Below are 17513 nucleotides of genomic sequence, written 5' to 3'. Positions count from 1 at the left end.
GTTGCACCAACAAGGAACAGCTTATTTTCTTTTTTAATCAAAAGTATAATCAAATTCTGCCTGCAAGGACTCCGTGCATTTAAAAATCTTGTTTTAAGAAGCCTGTTTTATTTGATTCAAGACACTGGTCTAGTTATCCTAATTTGCGTAGGATGAGACCCTAGTGAAAGTTCCTTTATGATTAAGTCCCCTTCAACCATGTTTACAACAATGGGGATCTGGTTGCATGTGATTTAGTCTTTAAAATGGTACCTCCTTAAATGTTGAGAATGAGAAGGTCTTACAGACTATGTCTGTAGTTGTGATTCTCTGGTTGGACATAACAGAGTAACCCCAGAATCAGTGCTGAGTGAATAGCTTTAACCCTTCTGCTTCCTGCAGTGAAAAATGCAAGGTGAAATAAACCCACTTTCCCCATCCTGCCTATCTGTGGCATTCATGTCAGTGTTAAGAAAGGTACTTACAAGAAGCTTTATTTCAATTGCATTGATAGAGGGAAACAAAACAAAATTAATCTAACCCATGTGTATAGGTAGGGCCAAGCTTTGTTGCCCAGTTCCAACAACTCCTTTCAAGGCAGTGAAGCCCAGTGTGAGCGACTTCTGCTTGGAAGCAGCACTGCAGGCCTCAGTTGAAGAATCATCTGTTCTTCTTTGGTTTGTTTTTTTCCCCTGGTTGTGTAGAGGCATTTACTTTGCATTTGACCACAGGAAGCTTTATTTTCACTTGTGACAGCTGTTCAGCGAGAGTGAATCAGCCAGTTCCTCCTTTATGCTTGTGATCCAGAACAGATACGGTCTCTGCCGGTGTCTCTGCCAGTGCTCTGAAGAGCTCAATTTCACAGCAGACGATAGAACAGGCACCTCATACAGTCCTCAGCCTGTCTGCTGACATGCCCTTGAAGGTCAATTTAATGCCAGTTCTTTTTGTGTGAGGAAGGAAGGAGTGTTTACAGAAATTGAAATCATCACTTTATTTTACCTGAATTGGATCTGAATACTTAGAGCAGGAAACTGTTTAGAGGACTTTTCCCACCCTTCTAGCATTCTCCCACCTTCACCTCCCAATGCTAGGATCCCATCTCTGTGCTTCTGGACACCCACTCCCTTTTCCCACCTCCATAAACTGAGGTCTGCCACCTTTCTGTCATCTGTCCGTCACTGGTATTTTCTTACTCTCCCTGGTCTCTATGCTCCCTGTATTATCCATGTCCTGAGCAGAAACCATCACACCAGCTGTAGTTTAAACAGTCTGGAGAATCGGGAGCTGCTGCCTGTCAGCTATTGCACATCGCTGACTCTATGGAAGCATCCACCTCACAGCATGGATAAGCACCTTCATGTCACGGCTCAGAGCTGTTACTCCATACCACTCTGAGATGGTTCATGTTGGGTAGTTTGAGGACCTCTGAGCAGAGGCCAAAGTCTCTTATAAGCCTGTTTTCTTCTTGGGCCAAACTTGGTCTGATACTCCCATCTCTAAGCAAGACGATATCAGGGTTTGGAAGAACAAGGTGATGTGTGTTGAAAATTATCACCGTCTCTTTGAACAGTATTATTTATCCACTTCCTTCATCCAGTTCATTAATGACTAAGTAGTGGTTGAAATAACAGAAAAGAGAAGCACGGAGTTTTTTTAAGGCCATGCTTGAATAAAAATCTGTTTTCTTAACATATCCTCTTTCCTTCCTCAGAGACATTTGCTATCTTTTTGCATTTAGAGCAAGGAGAAAGAATGAAGCATATGCTGTCACTGCCCTTGAACTTCTCTGCAAAGCTGGCACTGCTTCCCCCTTGGTTTGCTTCACTTCTTGTTGGTTGGCCTCTGTCTGCCTAATGCATCGGGTTGCAGGAGGATCCCGTATAAAACAGAAACCTTTCCTGTGAGGCATTCCTTTCCGCCATGTGGAAACTCTTCTCTGTAAATTTGCTCCAGGCTTACTAGCCACTTTGCACCAGAGTCGTAAATTTGAATAACTTCACAGAAGAGGATTTGTCTGAAAGTGGGTCACACAAGCAGCCCTCTTCAGGCAGGGGCTGACACAGTGTGGTACAGCAGGCTTTCTCCTGTATAATAAAATAAAATAAATGACAGTAATTAGCCTGCTCGTTCCGCCACAAGCCTTATATCTCTGTCACTTCTACTCACTTTGGGACAGGTTTTAGGCCTGAATGGAATGCAGAATTTGGAATGTCTATGGAGTGATATCTCCATAATATCAGCTGGCTCCAGTCATTTAACTGCTTAAATGCTCGGCTCAGGATTGCAGCATCAAGATGTTACTCTTTCTGTTAGCGAATAGCAGAGACACATAATTTGGTGGAAGTTTGGATGTGAATATTTTTTTATTGCAGCTGTTTTATGCCAAGAGTAGCTACTTGTGGAATGTCTGGGCTTTTTCTCTGTAGTCAGAGATCCCTAAGCACCAGTGGGTGAAGTGCTTCTCAGTGGTGTGGAGCAATGGCTTCCAACTACATACAGGGGTGCAGTTACACCAGTTATGAGGAGAACACCTCTATAAGTACCAGAATGCATAATTAGCCGCCTCACTTGACTATCGTGATGCCTTGCCATTTCTGGTCGGTGAGAATGGAGGACAGTGTTGAGTATAGGAGGAACTTGCAGCTTATTTCACATGACAAAGAGAGGATTGCAAAATTTGAAAGGTGCTTCAGTGTCTTCTATTCTCCCTTAGCCTGTTTATACAGTCATGGCATTTTACTTTTTGGTGTTAGTACAATACCAAAATTTTGTAGAACTTAATGAACTTAACTAAGTAACTTGGTTTATGTCATTTTAAAAGAATGGAATACCAACCTTCCAGCACTTTGCTTTTACACTTGAACCTGTTCTTTCCTCCAGGTGGCAAATTAAATCCAAAATGTATTAAGAGAAGTTATTATTGTCAGCAAGTCCACCATCCCAACAGAGATGGGTTATACTAATTAATGGTTAGGTGCTCCTGCAGGGAGTTATTCAGGTGAGTGCTTGATACTTGTCAAGATAATAATACCTTTGTTTTGAGGAAAGATAAACAGCCATCCTTGGTGGATGGCACAACTGTAGCCTTTTTTCAGACTAGAACGGATGTTCTAGAGAAGCAAGTATTGTGCATGTTGCAGTGAATTCCCATGATATGGGAAGTTGTTCAGACCAGTACAGAGTCCAGATTCCTGTCAAACTGTTGGCTTGAACCAGGTACTTTACTCATTTCTTTTGTAGAACATTTAAAGACCCAACCTAAAACCAGTTGATGTTGATTGAACCTTGTATTATTTGAGAGGGGAAGTTTGAGGTCACTGAGTCCTGTAGCACACCACAATCATTCCAGGCCCTTCGCTTCAGCCTGCTGCTGTCCTCTGCCTCATGCAGTCTAATACAGTGTTCTGCTCATTGCTTGCAAGCTACAGCAATGGTACAAATAATGATTATTACCGCCTACCAACATCTTTGTTCTTACCCTTTACTGGATATTTTTCCAAAATAAAAGCTTTAGGGAATGAAGAAATCATGTTTCTGCTCTGAGTAGTTGGGGGGAAAAGTAACGAACGCCACAAACTTGCAAATGTAAAAGCAATGAAGGGTTTTAAACCTGAATCTTCCAGAAGCTTCACTGGGCCATGAGCTGACTTTGTCATCTTAGGACAGTATTGCTTCCAAAACCTAGGACTTAGAATTTAATTTTCAACTGTAACCGTTGCTTTATTGATCATTTTGACAGAAACATAAGGCTGCTCTGGAGTTAGTATTGCAGAGTAGTAACTGTCTGCTCTAACTTTAATTGACTTAAATGATGTCATGACTGTCCTAGGGAAGCAGTCTTGTTTGTTTCCTGATAGATGACAGGAATTTCCCTGCCTTTAAATCTGACTTTCTCTCATTCAGCTCCAGACCAGCACTCCAGCTTTTTAACAGTTCAATTTTTACCCTGCACACAATCATAACAACTGGGATTTTGTTTCTGAATTTCTTCATTTTGTCTGGCTTGCTGTGTTCTTGAAGTGTCATTTGAAGTACAAACAAGTGACACATCTATCTATTAATCTTACACAGAAATTTTGGTAAGCAAAGATGAAGGTCTCGGGCACTGACCTGCCTGCATATATATATATATATGTGTGTGTGTATATATGGGTCTCTGATTTCAGTACGAGAAAGCTCAGGTGGAGTGGCAGTTCAGCAAGCTGGATCACGTATCATTATTAGGTGCACTTCGTGTTGTTATTGCTGATAGCAGCAAAGCAAATTTTCCGTCAGGGTCATATAAATTTCATATGTTTTCAGAGACACCAGAATGGTTTTTACAGCTAAGGGGTCCCTTCTCTGCAAATCTTAGAAAAGTAGTGAGATGCCTGATGGCATGAAGCAGTGTTCAGATTTTTAGATTGGGTTATTGTGCTACCACATTCTGGTCATTTAGTTTCCCTTTTACTTATGTACAGTGTCACTCTGCTGGCCAGCTTCCCTCTCCTCTGTTCCCGTAGAAAGCTGGTTTGCGTGGTGATAGTAAAGAGCAGAAGGCACTATGCATGGTGCACCTCCAGATGTTTAGAAGTTGTACCCTGTCTCTTTGAGAAGGCAGATACTGCTTTGCAATGTATCCTTAATTCTTGGCGTTTTGTCTAGGTATCAGAGGGTGACTTGGAGAACTCATGCTGCAGTTGTATAAATAAATCGGAAAAGTAGGAAATTAATGTATTAGTGCCATCTATTAAGGACCAATTGTGATTGCCTAGCTTAGGGAAGGATCTGAGACTGCTGATTAGAGTTTCCACGTTGTCCCTTTCTCTGTGGCGCAGTCCTGATGCAGTTTCTTTCGTATTTATCTTCAGGAGCTTCTGGAAGTGGGAAAGCTGGTTGTGTGACAGCAGCCCTTGGCAACACGTGGAGTCACAGCGTCAACACCAGGCTCATACTACAGTATCATGACTTTCCGACAAGACAGGTGAGAACTTAACAAGGAAGAATATTTAAATAAAGCTACACCAGCGATGCTCAATTGAAAGGCCTAACTGTGTCCTTCGGCCCCTGCGGTTATGCCACGTATGTTGAGAACCTGGCACTACAGCCAATTGCTTTTTTGGGGTGAGGGGCAGTCAGTGTCCTTTGCTTTTCAGAGATGGCCAGTCCTCCAGTGCCTCCCTGTGTTAGACGGAGCTTTGAGTCACAGGACCTAGTGTTGGCCTGTTGGCACAGACATGCGAGTTCCTTGAGCTTTTAGTGTATTTCATCTTATGGGCACAAAGAGTAATCCTTAAGTGCTTTCCTGCTCAGGGATTTTGGGGTGGGGGTACAAGGCTACTCCTTTAACTGCCATGAATCCTTTCCAGTCTTTGTGCCAAATTTCAGCAGTGACTGTTTGCCTGCACCAGCAAGCTTAACTTTGAGCAGTACGTATGGTACCGATTTACCAGAAGTATGTCTGCAAAAAGGACAATGCTTACCCTTTTCACTAAGAGACTTCATGCTTCTGAATGAAATATAATAGCATTTTTGAGTGCGATCTTCACCTCTTAATTAAAAAAAAAAAAAAACTATGAAAAACTAGGACGCAAGACATTTGGGGTTTGATTGAGGGAATAACTTTTTTTGTTTGTTTTTAAAAACGTCGTAACCCGTTATTTCATCTGTCCCTTAGGGTATCTGTGCTTATAATCTCTTTTGGCTTTGTCTGTTCTGATTTTGCATTCTTTCCAAAGGCTGACCCTCGGTCTTAATGTTATTGGTTTTCTGCCCATTAGAGAGCTGTCAGAAAAACTGCTACGTGACATTTGTACCATCTTACTCCTGTATCATTACTACCCATATGCATTTAGATTGGTGCTCCTGGTTTTACTGCCACAGGTTTTTCCCTTTTAGACTGTAGCCTGTAGAGCCAAAGGAGATCGTTTTATTCTACTGCTTATTAGTAGTAAAATTATAACGATAGCACATCTGTTCCTCTAAGTAACGGGCACTGTGAAGGAGCAGTAGTCCTCCAGATTCTCACATAGCAGGTTAAGTGTGTCAAATGCAGTTAGAAAAGGCATCTTCTGGACTCGCTTCTAAAGACTGTGCACAGTTGTATAGAAACATACTCTTACTGCTTCTGCTCTTCTAAGTTCTCTATGTTCTGCTTCTTATTACGGTCTGTAATGAGAACTCCTTTTCTACATGTGTGCGCAAAACAAAGCTGTTCACAAATTTCCTGGATCGCTTAGAGGTGCATGAGAGGTAGAGTTGGCAAAGGCAAAAGGGCAGAAGCTGGGCTCTGTGCTACTTCATGATGCACAAAGACTAGAAAGGATTAAGAATATTCCTCTGGTGGTGGAAAGAGGGAGCGGTTTTCCTAAAGAGCGGTAGGTTATTAAATGTAGGTTTTCCTTGTTTTGTTTGAGAAGTAGTAGATCACAAGTGTATGAAATGTTGTTTTCAAGCCTTTAAAATACCATTATAGAAAAATATATTATGTTCCATATAAAGAACCCAGAGTTTTACATTGTTCCTAACTGGATTTATCAGGTGCACCGCCTTGTTCGCATGTGAAGCCATGGGCTCATTCTGTTTTAGTTACGGAGATGAACTAAATCTACAGTGAGGAAAAACAACCTTAAAGTAAATGTTAGTATATATTACTAAAAGCAAAGTAATTTGAAACAGAAGCGTGATATAAGTAGGGATATGTTTGTGAAGTTCACGAATGAAATAGGATATGTCCATGATGTCCTGTGTTTTCCTTTTGCTGTTATGTGTCCTTTTTAGAGAAATTCTGTTTTCTTAAAGTCATAGAAATCTTTCAGATAGACATGCAGTTTCCAGTTAGAGAAAAACATCTAGAATTACCCTGCCTGTAGCAGTGCTGGATTGATTAAATTACTGTAGTTTTACACACATATGTTCTTGTATAGTTGCTTTATATCCACTTTCAGAAAAGAATTGTGAATATAAGTGCCTTAGTTCTTGAGATGACATTTCAGTCATCATCAGGTGGTTCTGCCAGGAGATGTTGGATATCAGCACTTTGAAAATCAGCACTTTCTAAGGAAGCTTAACTTGGAGGTCCAAAAATTCCCAAGCCAGTAATAACTTTTACAAATGCTCATATTACTGTATTAAAAAAAAAGAAAAAGAAGCCTCTGATTATCTGTGTAGTCTTGGTTTTAAAAAGAAATTATACTTTAGGAAATTACTGAAAGCACACAGTTATTCTGCAGATTTGGGTGAAAAGTAGCGCAAAACAAAGTTTTCCCTGCTTTTCACAATTTGTAAACCTGCAGAATCAATACTGTTCAAGGAACAAACTGTATTTTGTTCTGACTTGCACAGTAGACACAATTTTTTTCTTTCAAAAGATATAGTTTATTCTTTCTTTGGTCACTTGGCCTCCTGGAGATGCTCTTCCTGGCTCTGCTTTCTTGCTTTCTCTTCTTCTCTGGAGGAGCTGGGGCAGTCTGAGGGATCTTCCGTTACATCTGAATTCCCTAGTAGTGGAGCCAGCATGCTAATTTCTCACTGGAAAATGTTACCCATCAAGAAAGAAAGCACTTCCCGGGATGCAATGGGACATGAGGCCCAAGGGTAGTATTCTTCAGAATGTGAAGTGATAATGCAGTTGGTTAAGGAGGATTCAAACAAGCACTTTTCCAGCACCGTACTATCTCCTGGACAAGACAGGCCACTGTGCTGCTAGGTGCTTGTTCTTAGTCATGCAGTATTCATTTCTGGGAAAGCTCAGGTGTGTAGTTGCTGTTCCTGAAACTTTGGGGAATGCCAGGGTAGCAGGTAGCAGAACGAGTGTGCAACAAACCTTGGGAGATTAAGCATAGAATTCCTACACAGGAAATTCTTTTGTATAATAAGCAGAAGGTTCCTTCATTTTGCTTGTCCAGCAGATTTTTTCAGCCAGCCATCCCTACCCCACCCTCTGTATATCTGGGGAACATTAATAAGACAGTGGCCAATTCAACAAAGTAATGAAATTTCTGGGACATCCCACCTGCCTTAAAATCAAATAATTTTGCTTTATTGCTTAGATAGGAACAGGTTTCTGAACAAACAGATGAACTTTCTTCTTTTGGCCCTTTCTAGAAGCCAGTGTACTGGTTTTGGTTTCCTCCAGGACAGAAGTAAAGCCACTGAGGAAAGGCAGAAGGAGGTTTTCAGGCTGCATTTAAAATCATTACATCAGTTAAATCCAGAAGCATGGACTAAGTGTAGGATTCTTTTAATTGCTGAAGTGGGACTGAGCTGCATGACTTCCACAGTGACACAGTGGTGTAAGAGCTTGGGAGAACGTGGGAAAAGTTAATTGTTTTGCATAAATGAGTTCATAAAGAGGATTTGCTGTTACTTTATGGATACTGATACTTGGTTCTCCCTAAGCACTTTTGAAAGTAGTTGACCATGGCACCTATTTTCCTGACATCCATGTATGAACATGCAGACCCTTTGAGTTTGGGCCAAAACCAATGGGGCTGTGCTTGAAACAGTCAGACTGCTCAGTTACCCCTATGTGTATAATTATCCTTCTTTCCTGAACTGGAGTCAACATGCTCCAAGGTTACTGTTTGCATGTGTGCTCAGCTGTCTTTGGGGAACAACGTGGTAGGGTTTAATATGTTGGCATCCTATATTTAATGTTTTATTCTCGTCTATTGGAGACAGGGTGCTGGGTTAAGTGAGACACTGGCCAGGTCTGATAATGGCCCTGGTTTATTTTATAGTTTTCAAGGGATTTATGAGACTTATAGTATTGTGTTAATGTCTGTAATGTGTTTTGAATTTCTCGGATGAGAAGTGTACATTGAAGCATTATTTTATAACAAATCCATGTTTACTTGTGTTATCTCAATCCTAAATGCTCTTTCTTGAGAATATGGGCTGGAGCTTTCACGCTGTGCCAGGTGAGTTGTTACGCAGCAATTTTCCTGCTTCAGGTAAAGTGTTTCAAATGCATAAGTATATGGTGATTCATTCTTAAAAAACAAAACCCACTTCTCTCATGCAGTCTAATGCCAGACATAACTTTTGTTGTGTCCCTGGTTACAGACCAGCTGTTTTGTCTTGCTCTGCTTAGTATCATATGAATAAGCCCTGAATAAGCATTCCAAAATTGTGATGCTGAAGTAACCATGGTACTCACTGGCATGGGGAAGGACTGGGAAAGAGCTGAGGAGAATGGGAATGAAGTTTTACATTCATGTGACTTGCTAAGGAAAACTGCTATGATTCTTTACCTTGTCATAATTTTAGTGATGCAGTTCTTTCAAATTATACGGCCGTTTGGCCATAACTCTACCAGTCATTGAGAAAATACGTTAAAAAACCAGAAATAATGTAACCTTTTGCACTCATGATGGTTTCAGAGCATGAGTGAGACCAGATTTATCTCTCTCTCTTAAAACTGTAGGTAGTTGTTATGTGGACTCTGTAGCTGTGGGGTACCTGTCCAGTTTTAAAGATAACACCTGGTGAGGTTTTCATCTGCTAAGAAGGGTAAAAAATAAACCACAGAAAATAAAACAATTACAAGCAAAGCAAGGAGGCTGTGGAAGAAACATACACAAACTACCAACATCTGGGTTTAACGCTTTCAGGATTTTGCAAGTGGTCTGGAGGATAGCAAATACAGTAACAAAGTTTGGAGATGGATCCAACTTTTATGTGTTGAAACATAACGGAAGATCGTAACCTTGTACTAGAAAGTGTTCTGATTGCTTTGGTGACATGGTAATATTTTTCTGGGGAGAAAGAAGAGGCAGTGAAATGTAATCAGACCGAATATGTGCTGAAATCATTCTGAGATGGAGGGAATACAGGGAATAATACAAATAAAATACAAACAGCATTGGTGTGTTTTCTTTATCGCTCTTTACATTGTCTTCTACTGAGCTTGGATTTGGAGACACTGAGAAGAGGAAGTCCCCCTACTCTAAAAATGAACAGAGGAAATCTCTGTGTGGGGATATTTAGCAGAAGTATTAAGAAAAATGAAGTGCCATTCAGCAGCTGCAGTCTGTGTCAGGGAATCCTGTCTCTATATGCTACGTGAATCATAGTAGAGTAATGCAGATCATGTACATAGTGAAATACTTTTATTTCAAGTGTTTAGACGTGAGAAAATCTGCAGATGGCAGTGGATAATGAGCTTCAGTAAGCAGTGATAGAAAAGCATTGTGGCTATTGGGTTGTTTTAAAGTGGAAGTGGTGTAAAGTGTGTATCTTCACCTCTAACACATCTTATTATATAATGTGCTTATCACATGGAAAATCAGCTCTGTGAAACATGGAGAGAGTTTGGTGGTTTTTTTTTTCTAAAAAGAATAATGGCATGGAGTCATGCAAGAGATAAGAAATTTTGCAGGAAAGTAGATTTTTTTCAGGTGAGATTGATTTTTTGTGGCTCTCCATTATGAGTATGCTGCTTTTGAAGAAACAGCTGTGGAAAGACTGCAGGAGTATGTATTTTAATTCTGCAAATGCTTCCATTTAAAGAAATGCTATTTCTTTTTTAGGATATACAGTTTAATTCAGAGACTTCTGCCTCACCTCTGCTATTGTTTGAATATTTTGAATCAAGAAAAAGTGAAAAGTTGTCGTGGCCTCAAATATCCATGCATATATACACATCATATCCTCTAGAATACATAAATAAGAAGCTTGTGAGTTTTCTTTCTGATTAAAAACACTCTAGGCTGATAATCCTTATGACAGAGATCTTTTGGTTATCTGTAGATCATATACAAGGATAAGCAGCTATATGAACTCCAGTTGCATGTGAACAGGATGAAACTGGACACAGCACACTACTGTAGTATAAACAGATGATTATCGACACAGTATGATACTGACTTAATCTAGCAAAAGCGCCGAATGAAAGGATGCCATAAAAATAGAGCAGAATAATTAACAAGTATTTGGAGCTCAGTCATCACTAGATCACTTATTTTCCTGACTTGTCTGTTTGTTCATGTCTCTGTTTGCAGTAAGCTTCGTTCTTAATGGACTTGGGGTGGAGGGGGGAAGTCATACAATATAAACATCACTGCAGCCCTGTCTAGGTTAAATGGGACTGGATTTATAGCCCTTTCCTCTTAACAGGACACTTTTATATAGAGAAAAATGTTTCCATTTTTCTTGAACGAGAATTCATTTATTCAGGTGCCGATGTAAGACTAATTAATTTGTTACCTAAGACTCTAAATAGAAATGAAAGTACCTTAGATAAAATGGAAAAAAGTAGAAGAAAACCTTTAAATGGTTCGTCTTCTTCTCTTATTCTTTTTTTTAATAAGCATTGCAGGTTTTCTTGATGAAGATTATTCTGATGTCAGATTGACAAAATATACCAGCAGCTGCGCAGACTTCAAACTCATACAACTGTAGTTCAAAGCACCCTAAACAGAGAAGCAGGGACATCTCTGAGGCAGGGAGGCAAATGTGGTCCTTAAGTTACAGTATTATATCTTCCTACCAAGGCGGTGGCAGAGGTGGGTACTTTCTGTTAGATATCTTTGACTAATTGGCCAGTCTGCTCTCAGAGGAGACTCCTCTTTGCTTGCTGCTATCCTACATACTTTCAAATCACTATGCAAGCTTTTGCTGACTGGTTTCTGCGATGCCCATGCTACGTGCTAATTACTGAAGAAACTGAGTCATAAATATAAATAACTGGCCAGAGTAAATCCTTTGAATCTGGGAGCAGAGCAGGAATCTCTTTACTGCTACTTATATGCCACTAAGGTTGATCTTGCTCAACCTTTACTGCTTCAGTTTCAGGCATTTAAGTGTTTGTACCTCCTTGTGCAGAGTTCCTCAGCTATGAAGGTACTCTATCTGCTTCCTTCTCCCATTTTCTCTGTAGATAAACGCAGTGAACTGGTTTTAACTGTGGTTACTGACTTCTCTCCTGATCGTCTCTCCTTAGCATACCATAAACTTTTCTTCATCTGTGTTCACTGTTAATAAAAGGTAAATGAAACTGAGACTTGTGGCTTGAGCTTTATGGCAAAACTCTCTCTGCTTCTTTGTTTCCGGTTTCTTTTGCTATCACAGCTGATTTTTCTAAGCCTCAGCTCTAGAAGTCACTGTGCATTCCTATGTGTCTTTGCAAACATCAAAACTGTTCCAAGTTGCAAGTTCCCAGCAAAAACAAGTCGCTAGCACTTAAAATTTTAGATTACTAAAGTGGTTATCCAGACTCTTATCTTCCATATTTGTTAATGCAACGTTTCATTAACTCTATTTTTTTTCCATATCCAAACATACCGCAGAAAATAAAATTGTTACCTTAGTGAGATGTGTTTAGTTACAGTGACATTATTTTTTTAATTGTATGTGTTTTCTCCATTCCTTAACTGGGAAAATGGCCTTTTGCTTTGGTCTAATTGATAATTGTGCACCTTTGTGTTAAACAGATAGCAAATTCTCAGAAATCGGGGCTGTGTCTCCTATTCTTTATTGGGAGCCACTTGAAGGTCAGGATAGGAGTGGTAAGATTGTTAGGACAAAATCTATTCTGAATATAAACAGAGAACTTCAGTCTGTGACACTGTTAATCCAACACACTTTACAAACACTGTAGTTACAATTCACTAAAACAGCATAAAAATGGGAGAGAGAAGGAATCAGGTGAGACTTTCAGGCTCTGGTCTGAGTTGTCTGAAGAATGTGCTGTTGGTAAGCTTAAGGCCCTTTGCAAAGAGGGAGTGAACACAAATTCCCATCCTATTTATGCAGAATCAGTTCTCTGATTTTGACTTGACTTCTGTGTGAGTTTCCCCCTCGAAACAGAGTGGAATTAACCTAGGGCAGATTCTCTCATCAATATCTGAAGTGTCATTGCTCCTAATATCGGAGTGGCGATAACCACAGTTACCACAGTTGTTTATCCTTGGAATGGCTTGGTAAATTCCCCTGCCTCCTGTCTTCTACTAGATCCTCTTTTTTGTTTGTTTGTTTGTTTTTATTTGTAACTCAAATTTAAGCGTTTATTATTCAGAAAAGCTCTGCTAAGTCTGTCTTGGAATATAACATACTTAAAGCCTGGACGCATTCTTAATGGGGAAGAGATCAGAATATCTTTATAGATGAAATGGACAACCTTAAGTAGTGAAAATATAGTGGAGTATAAGATTAGTAATAGAAATAAACTGTAAAATAATATTAGGCATTACAAATGAGTTTCTGTGTTACGTAATGAGCATGCAAGCTCAAAGTGAAGCTAATACTGAAATGGTTAAGTTTATCATGGAAAAAAACTAACTCAGCAGTGTAATGCAGTCATGAAAAGGGCTTGTCCTATATTAGAATAGATCAGGCAAGATATTTTCAAAGGAAAGAGAAAAGCATTTTTACCATTGTGGAAAGGCACCAGGGACAGCTCTGGAATAGTCCTGGACATTTGTGTTCAAGCTGCTTTCTGCTTCTTTCTTCTATTTCTTCTTTTTTCCCAGGTAAGGTCTGTGCTAAGTAGAATATATTTATTGACATAGCAACAAGTTTGAGCTGTGACTGGTAAAAGAACAAACCTCAGATTAAGTTTTCAAACCAGACAAACTTTGACACACTGTGAAAAGGGAGAGATCAGACATGATCCCCGCGTTCAGGCATTCCAACTTCTATGATGCTCTAAACATACTAAGGGAAAATTATCACAGGAGTTCATATATCTAAGATATTGTACTTTGAAGTTGAATTTCTGCTTGTTTTATGAATCTAATGTAATTGAAATTTTCTAGATTGACAACACAGGAGAATGACAGCCAGTGAGCAGCATTCGAAATCTGCTGTACAGAAACCAGTGCTTTCTTCAGCTCAGCCTTATCAATATATCTGTGCTGGGGAGGATCAATTAATCTAGAAGGGTTTGCTCTACATAGACTTTTTGATCTTTGATCTCTGTAATTCCTATCTATGTTATCAGTGCCCTTAGCTGTGATCTAAAAACAGGCTGAAAAGAGGAAACCCTCTTAGCTTAGAAACCGAACACAGACTACTGACCCACTTTAAGTAATAAAAACAATTTTGACGTACCACTGCCTGAGATGGATTCCACCTTAAAACGGAGAGGGTATTAATGGTCTCCAATGTTGGTGACCTGTTGGAAGCTACCTGGCTAACTTTTATCCCATCTACCCGTCATACTGCATCAAGAAGGTGATAAAATCCATTATTTTCACAATATTACCTTCCCCTGGACTGATAGTTGTTGATGGGAACAGAAAGGATGTATATAGGAGATAGTAGTGTATTTCCACATTGTGGAGAGGTTGGAAGATACTTGTGACCGAAAGGTATAAGGCAATATAAATAGCTACATGAGACATCCTGCTTCCAGCTCTCACGTGTAGTACTTGTGCTGTACTTTGAATAGGGAGAGGTATGTCTTCTGGATACATATTAATTAAAACCAGTAAATTCCTCAATCCATGTTGAAGTTCAGTGTTTCTAACAGGCTTGTGATTGGTGGATAAGTTCCACTTTTCAGGTACTGGTAGGGGGAATGTGAAGTGCAGCTCAGTTAATTAATGTCTTCTTCCTTAAATGTTCATATTGAAGCAACACTAAATTAGAAATAACTATCCAGATCATTTGTCAATAAATGCCCCGTCTCCTCGGAAAAGTGACAGACCTAGGTTGCAGCGTAGTGCCCAAGGTGCTGCTGAGGTTGTTCTCAACTGGAAAGAGCATTTTTGATTTATCTTGGATTTGCAAGTCCCTTGCACATTTCCATTGCAGTTCATGGTCTCCCTTATTGGTTATTTCCTACAAGTGAGCCCCGAGTCTCTGTTAGAAGTTCTTACGCTAGTCCTGAGTGAACAATCAGCCTTGGCTTTTTCTGCCATTTGACCTAATTTGGCTATGTTTGATGTTTGGCTATGTATGATGTTTTCATGCTCCACAGCACTGAACCGGAAGCTACAGAGTTTAAGGTTGCAAAGACACCTGGGTTAGCCTTGTACAGAGCTGACAGTGGTCCAGGAGCTTCAGCTTGGAGTCTGAGCCAATAAAGCTTTATCAGGCCTGAGCCAGTACTGCCACTTAATTCAGCAAATTTATGTTTCTCATCCAGATTGTGTGTTTGTTCTTCACGGTATGTTAGTGAAGTTACTTCTCTTACTGTCACTTTTATTTGTATGTCTAATAATAGTACAAAACTCTGTACCCATATTCATCTCAAGCTGCAGATAGGAAGTCACCTGATCTCCTGTTAGCTTGTTTTGATGTTTCCAGCTGGATGTGGTACACCTTGTATCAAAAATAAGAGGAAACTCCTTTTTGGGTTTCAAAGCTGTGTTTCAGGTCCTGAAGGGCTGTCCAGCCTTTGGTGCATTATGCCACGCACTGGAATGAGCCTATTTGTCTTTACCTGTTGGGGATTGGTGGATATCCACTACCCTGTACAAATGTAAATGAAGTCTCCTGAAACTTTCCATGTTTGTTAGGGAAATGTTTTTCTAGGACTCTGTTATTCAAGGGTTGTACATTAAGCAATACAGACGGTATTTATGGGGCCATGAAGCTTTCTTTGAACACGTTGTTTTCCACTTCTTTGGTAAATCTCTCCCAATAATGTGCTTCCTAAAGAAAATCTGAGTCTTGTAGAAAGACTGAAATTAAATTTTAAATTACATCTATGGCATTTTCTCAAAGTAAAAGTAATTTCCCTGTAAAGCATGACAGTACTCTACAACCACAAACATTGCATCTGTATGTATTAGTGCACAGACCTATTGCATTTTTTTTCTTGTTCTTGTTATGTGATGCCAATGGACTCTAAAATGTACTCTACTGAGGCTTTAAGTAAGATAATATTGTTGTCTCTTGCATGTGAATTTAGCAGTGTTGTGTTAGCTTGTCTCCAGAGACTTGACTTTTAGGAACAAAACAAAGTGAACACACAAAAAGAGCTGGAAAGGAGTTTTGTTTGTTTCATGTCAAAAGCATTTTGCAGCCACTTGTGGGGGTTAAAAAATATTTATACTGTGGTCTAGGACTTGGTTGGATCCTGTTCTTCTTGGTCCAAGTCTGGGAATTCAGGATTATGCCTCTACATCAACGAAGTATGTAGGGCACTGTTGTTTTTACTGATGTCCAAAACCAACGACTGCACACTTTGTGGTGCTCTTTTACAATGGATTAATTTTCTTTCAGTTTTTAAAAGACAGTGTTGAGCTTCTTCGTCATTTACAAAGCTAAAAGAAAGTTAAAGAAGGAATGAGTATTGGCTGAATAAAGATTTCAGACACATTAGAAGCAGGCATCAGGGTTGAATTTGCAGTGGATACATTTTTAACTGTAGAAGACAAATATGTTGCTAAAACTATTATGAAGAAGTTTCATAGAGATTTGAAGAATAAGAAAAGTAATAAATCAGGATGGCTTTGCATATGGTAATTAGATACTTAAGAATGTATATTCCTTATATTATGCTGGTGAATTACAGGGAGCTAATCTACTCCATGCAGCGATAAGGGCTAGGTGCTGATTGGATCCCTACATCTGCAGACACGCGAGCAGAGGAGCCAGTGGCATCTCTGTCTGAGCATGTGGTTCTGTGGAGGAGAAAGTGCACAGCTTCTGTGCTTCTGTGCTGTCTTTCCTGCTGGTCTTGTCTCTTCCAAGCGAGTCTGGCAGGCTGGGTGGAAGGAGCCGTGTCTTCTGAGAAGAACTGCTCTGGTGCTGTTGTTCTGTTACTCCCCTAGGAGTCCTTCCCTATTTGGGACACATGTTCCCAGGGACAAGGCAGTGTTCCAATATGTGTTGTAAATAAGAACTGTACCCTTCAGCCTTTTCTTATTTCCAGAGCCAAGGTCAAACACAACAATATGGAAAGCTCTGAAAAGCTACGTAAACTTTATTTTCTTTTCTTCTCCCTACCAGTCTGATGAATAATCACAAGCCGCTGCAAAAGAGAATTCCCCTAACAGGCTGGGTTTATGCTACCACAGCCGTAGCACCACCCTCAGATCCCTTTTCTCAGTACTGTTTCATTGTGGTAACTAGGACATGCTGGTTGGCTGGCCGCTTTCCTGCTTAGTAAAAGTTACAAGCCTTTTCTCCTGAATTACCCTTCACATTGAACAATTACCAAGGCTTTGGACCTCAAAAGGATTGTAGCATAGGAAATCATCGTGGCCAAGCTCTTGTGAAGTTTCCTGGCTTCTAGGAGAAACTCAGAAGCAGAAAACATGACAAAATTCATTTTACAAAGTAGGGGAAAAGACACATGGCAGGGAGACAGAAAGCGCTTCTGGGAAGAGGAATTTCACAGGATCTGGTGTTTCATGAGCAGAAGGGAGGGAACTGGCCGTATGTACCCTGTATTTCACACTGGGGAACTTGCACCAGTCTGGCTTGAGTGGAAGTATACTGGAGGCAGCCTGTTTTTGTTCAGTTCCCTGGCCAGGTTGCTACGGTTCAAACACAGTTTGGATAGAAGTCTGGGATTGCATTTCCTTTTCCGATTAAAACTTGAAGTCATCCACTGTTTGCCTGGGCAGTGCAGTTCCCTGCCACTGGAGTTATTAAGA

At 40.0% G+C, this 17513-nt stretch overlaps 1 protein-coding gene across 15 annotated transcripts in view; it reads left to right on the top strand.

Annotated features, from left to right (window-relative positions):
• Positions 1 to 17513, top strand: part of RAD51B (RAD51 paralog B) — a 440935-nt gene that overhangs the window by 277126 nt on the left and 146296 nt on the right. For all 15 annotated transcript variants that reach the window (XR_008450208.1, XM_054068926.1, XM_054068917.1 and 12 more), the window contains one exon: positions 4833 to 4945. Coding sequence is in view for 14 of the 15 variants with exons in the window: in XM_054068926.1 (XP_053924901.1) it covers positions 4833 to 4945 (113 nt within the window). In the remaining variant the exon portion in view is untranslated. The remainder of the gene's footprint in view (positions 1 to 4832; positions 4946 to 17513) is intronic.

Source organism: Cuculus canorus, chromosome 5 (genome assembly GCF_017976375.1).
Source record: "Cuculus canorus isolate bCucCan1 chromosome 5, bCucCan1.pri, whole genome shotgun sequence".
NCBI lineage: Eukaryota > Metazoa > Chordata > Aves > Cuculiformes > Cuculidae > Cuculus > Cuculus canorus.
The sequence above is the reverse complement of the archived record's forward strand: the minus strand, read 5'-3'. Positions and strand labels throughout refer to the sequence as shown.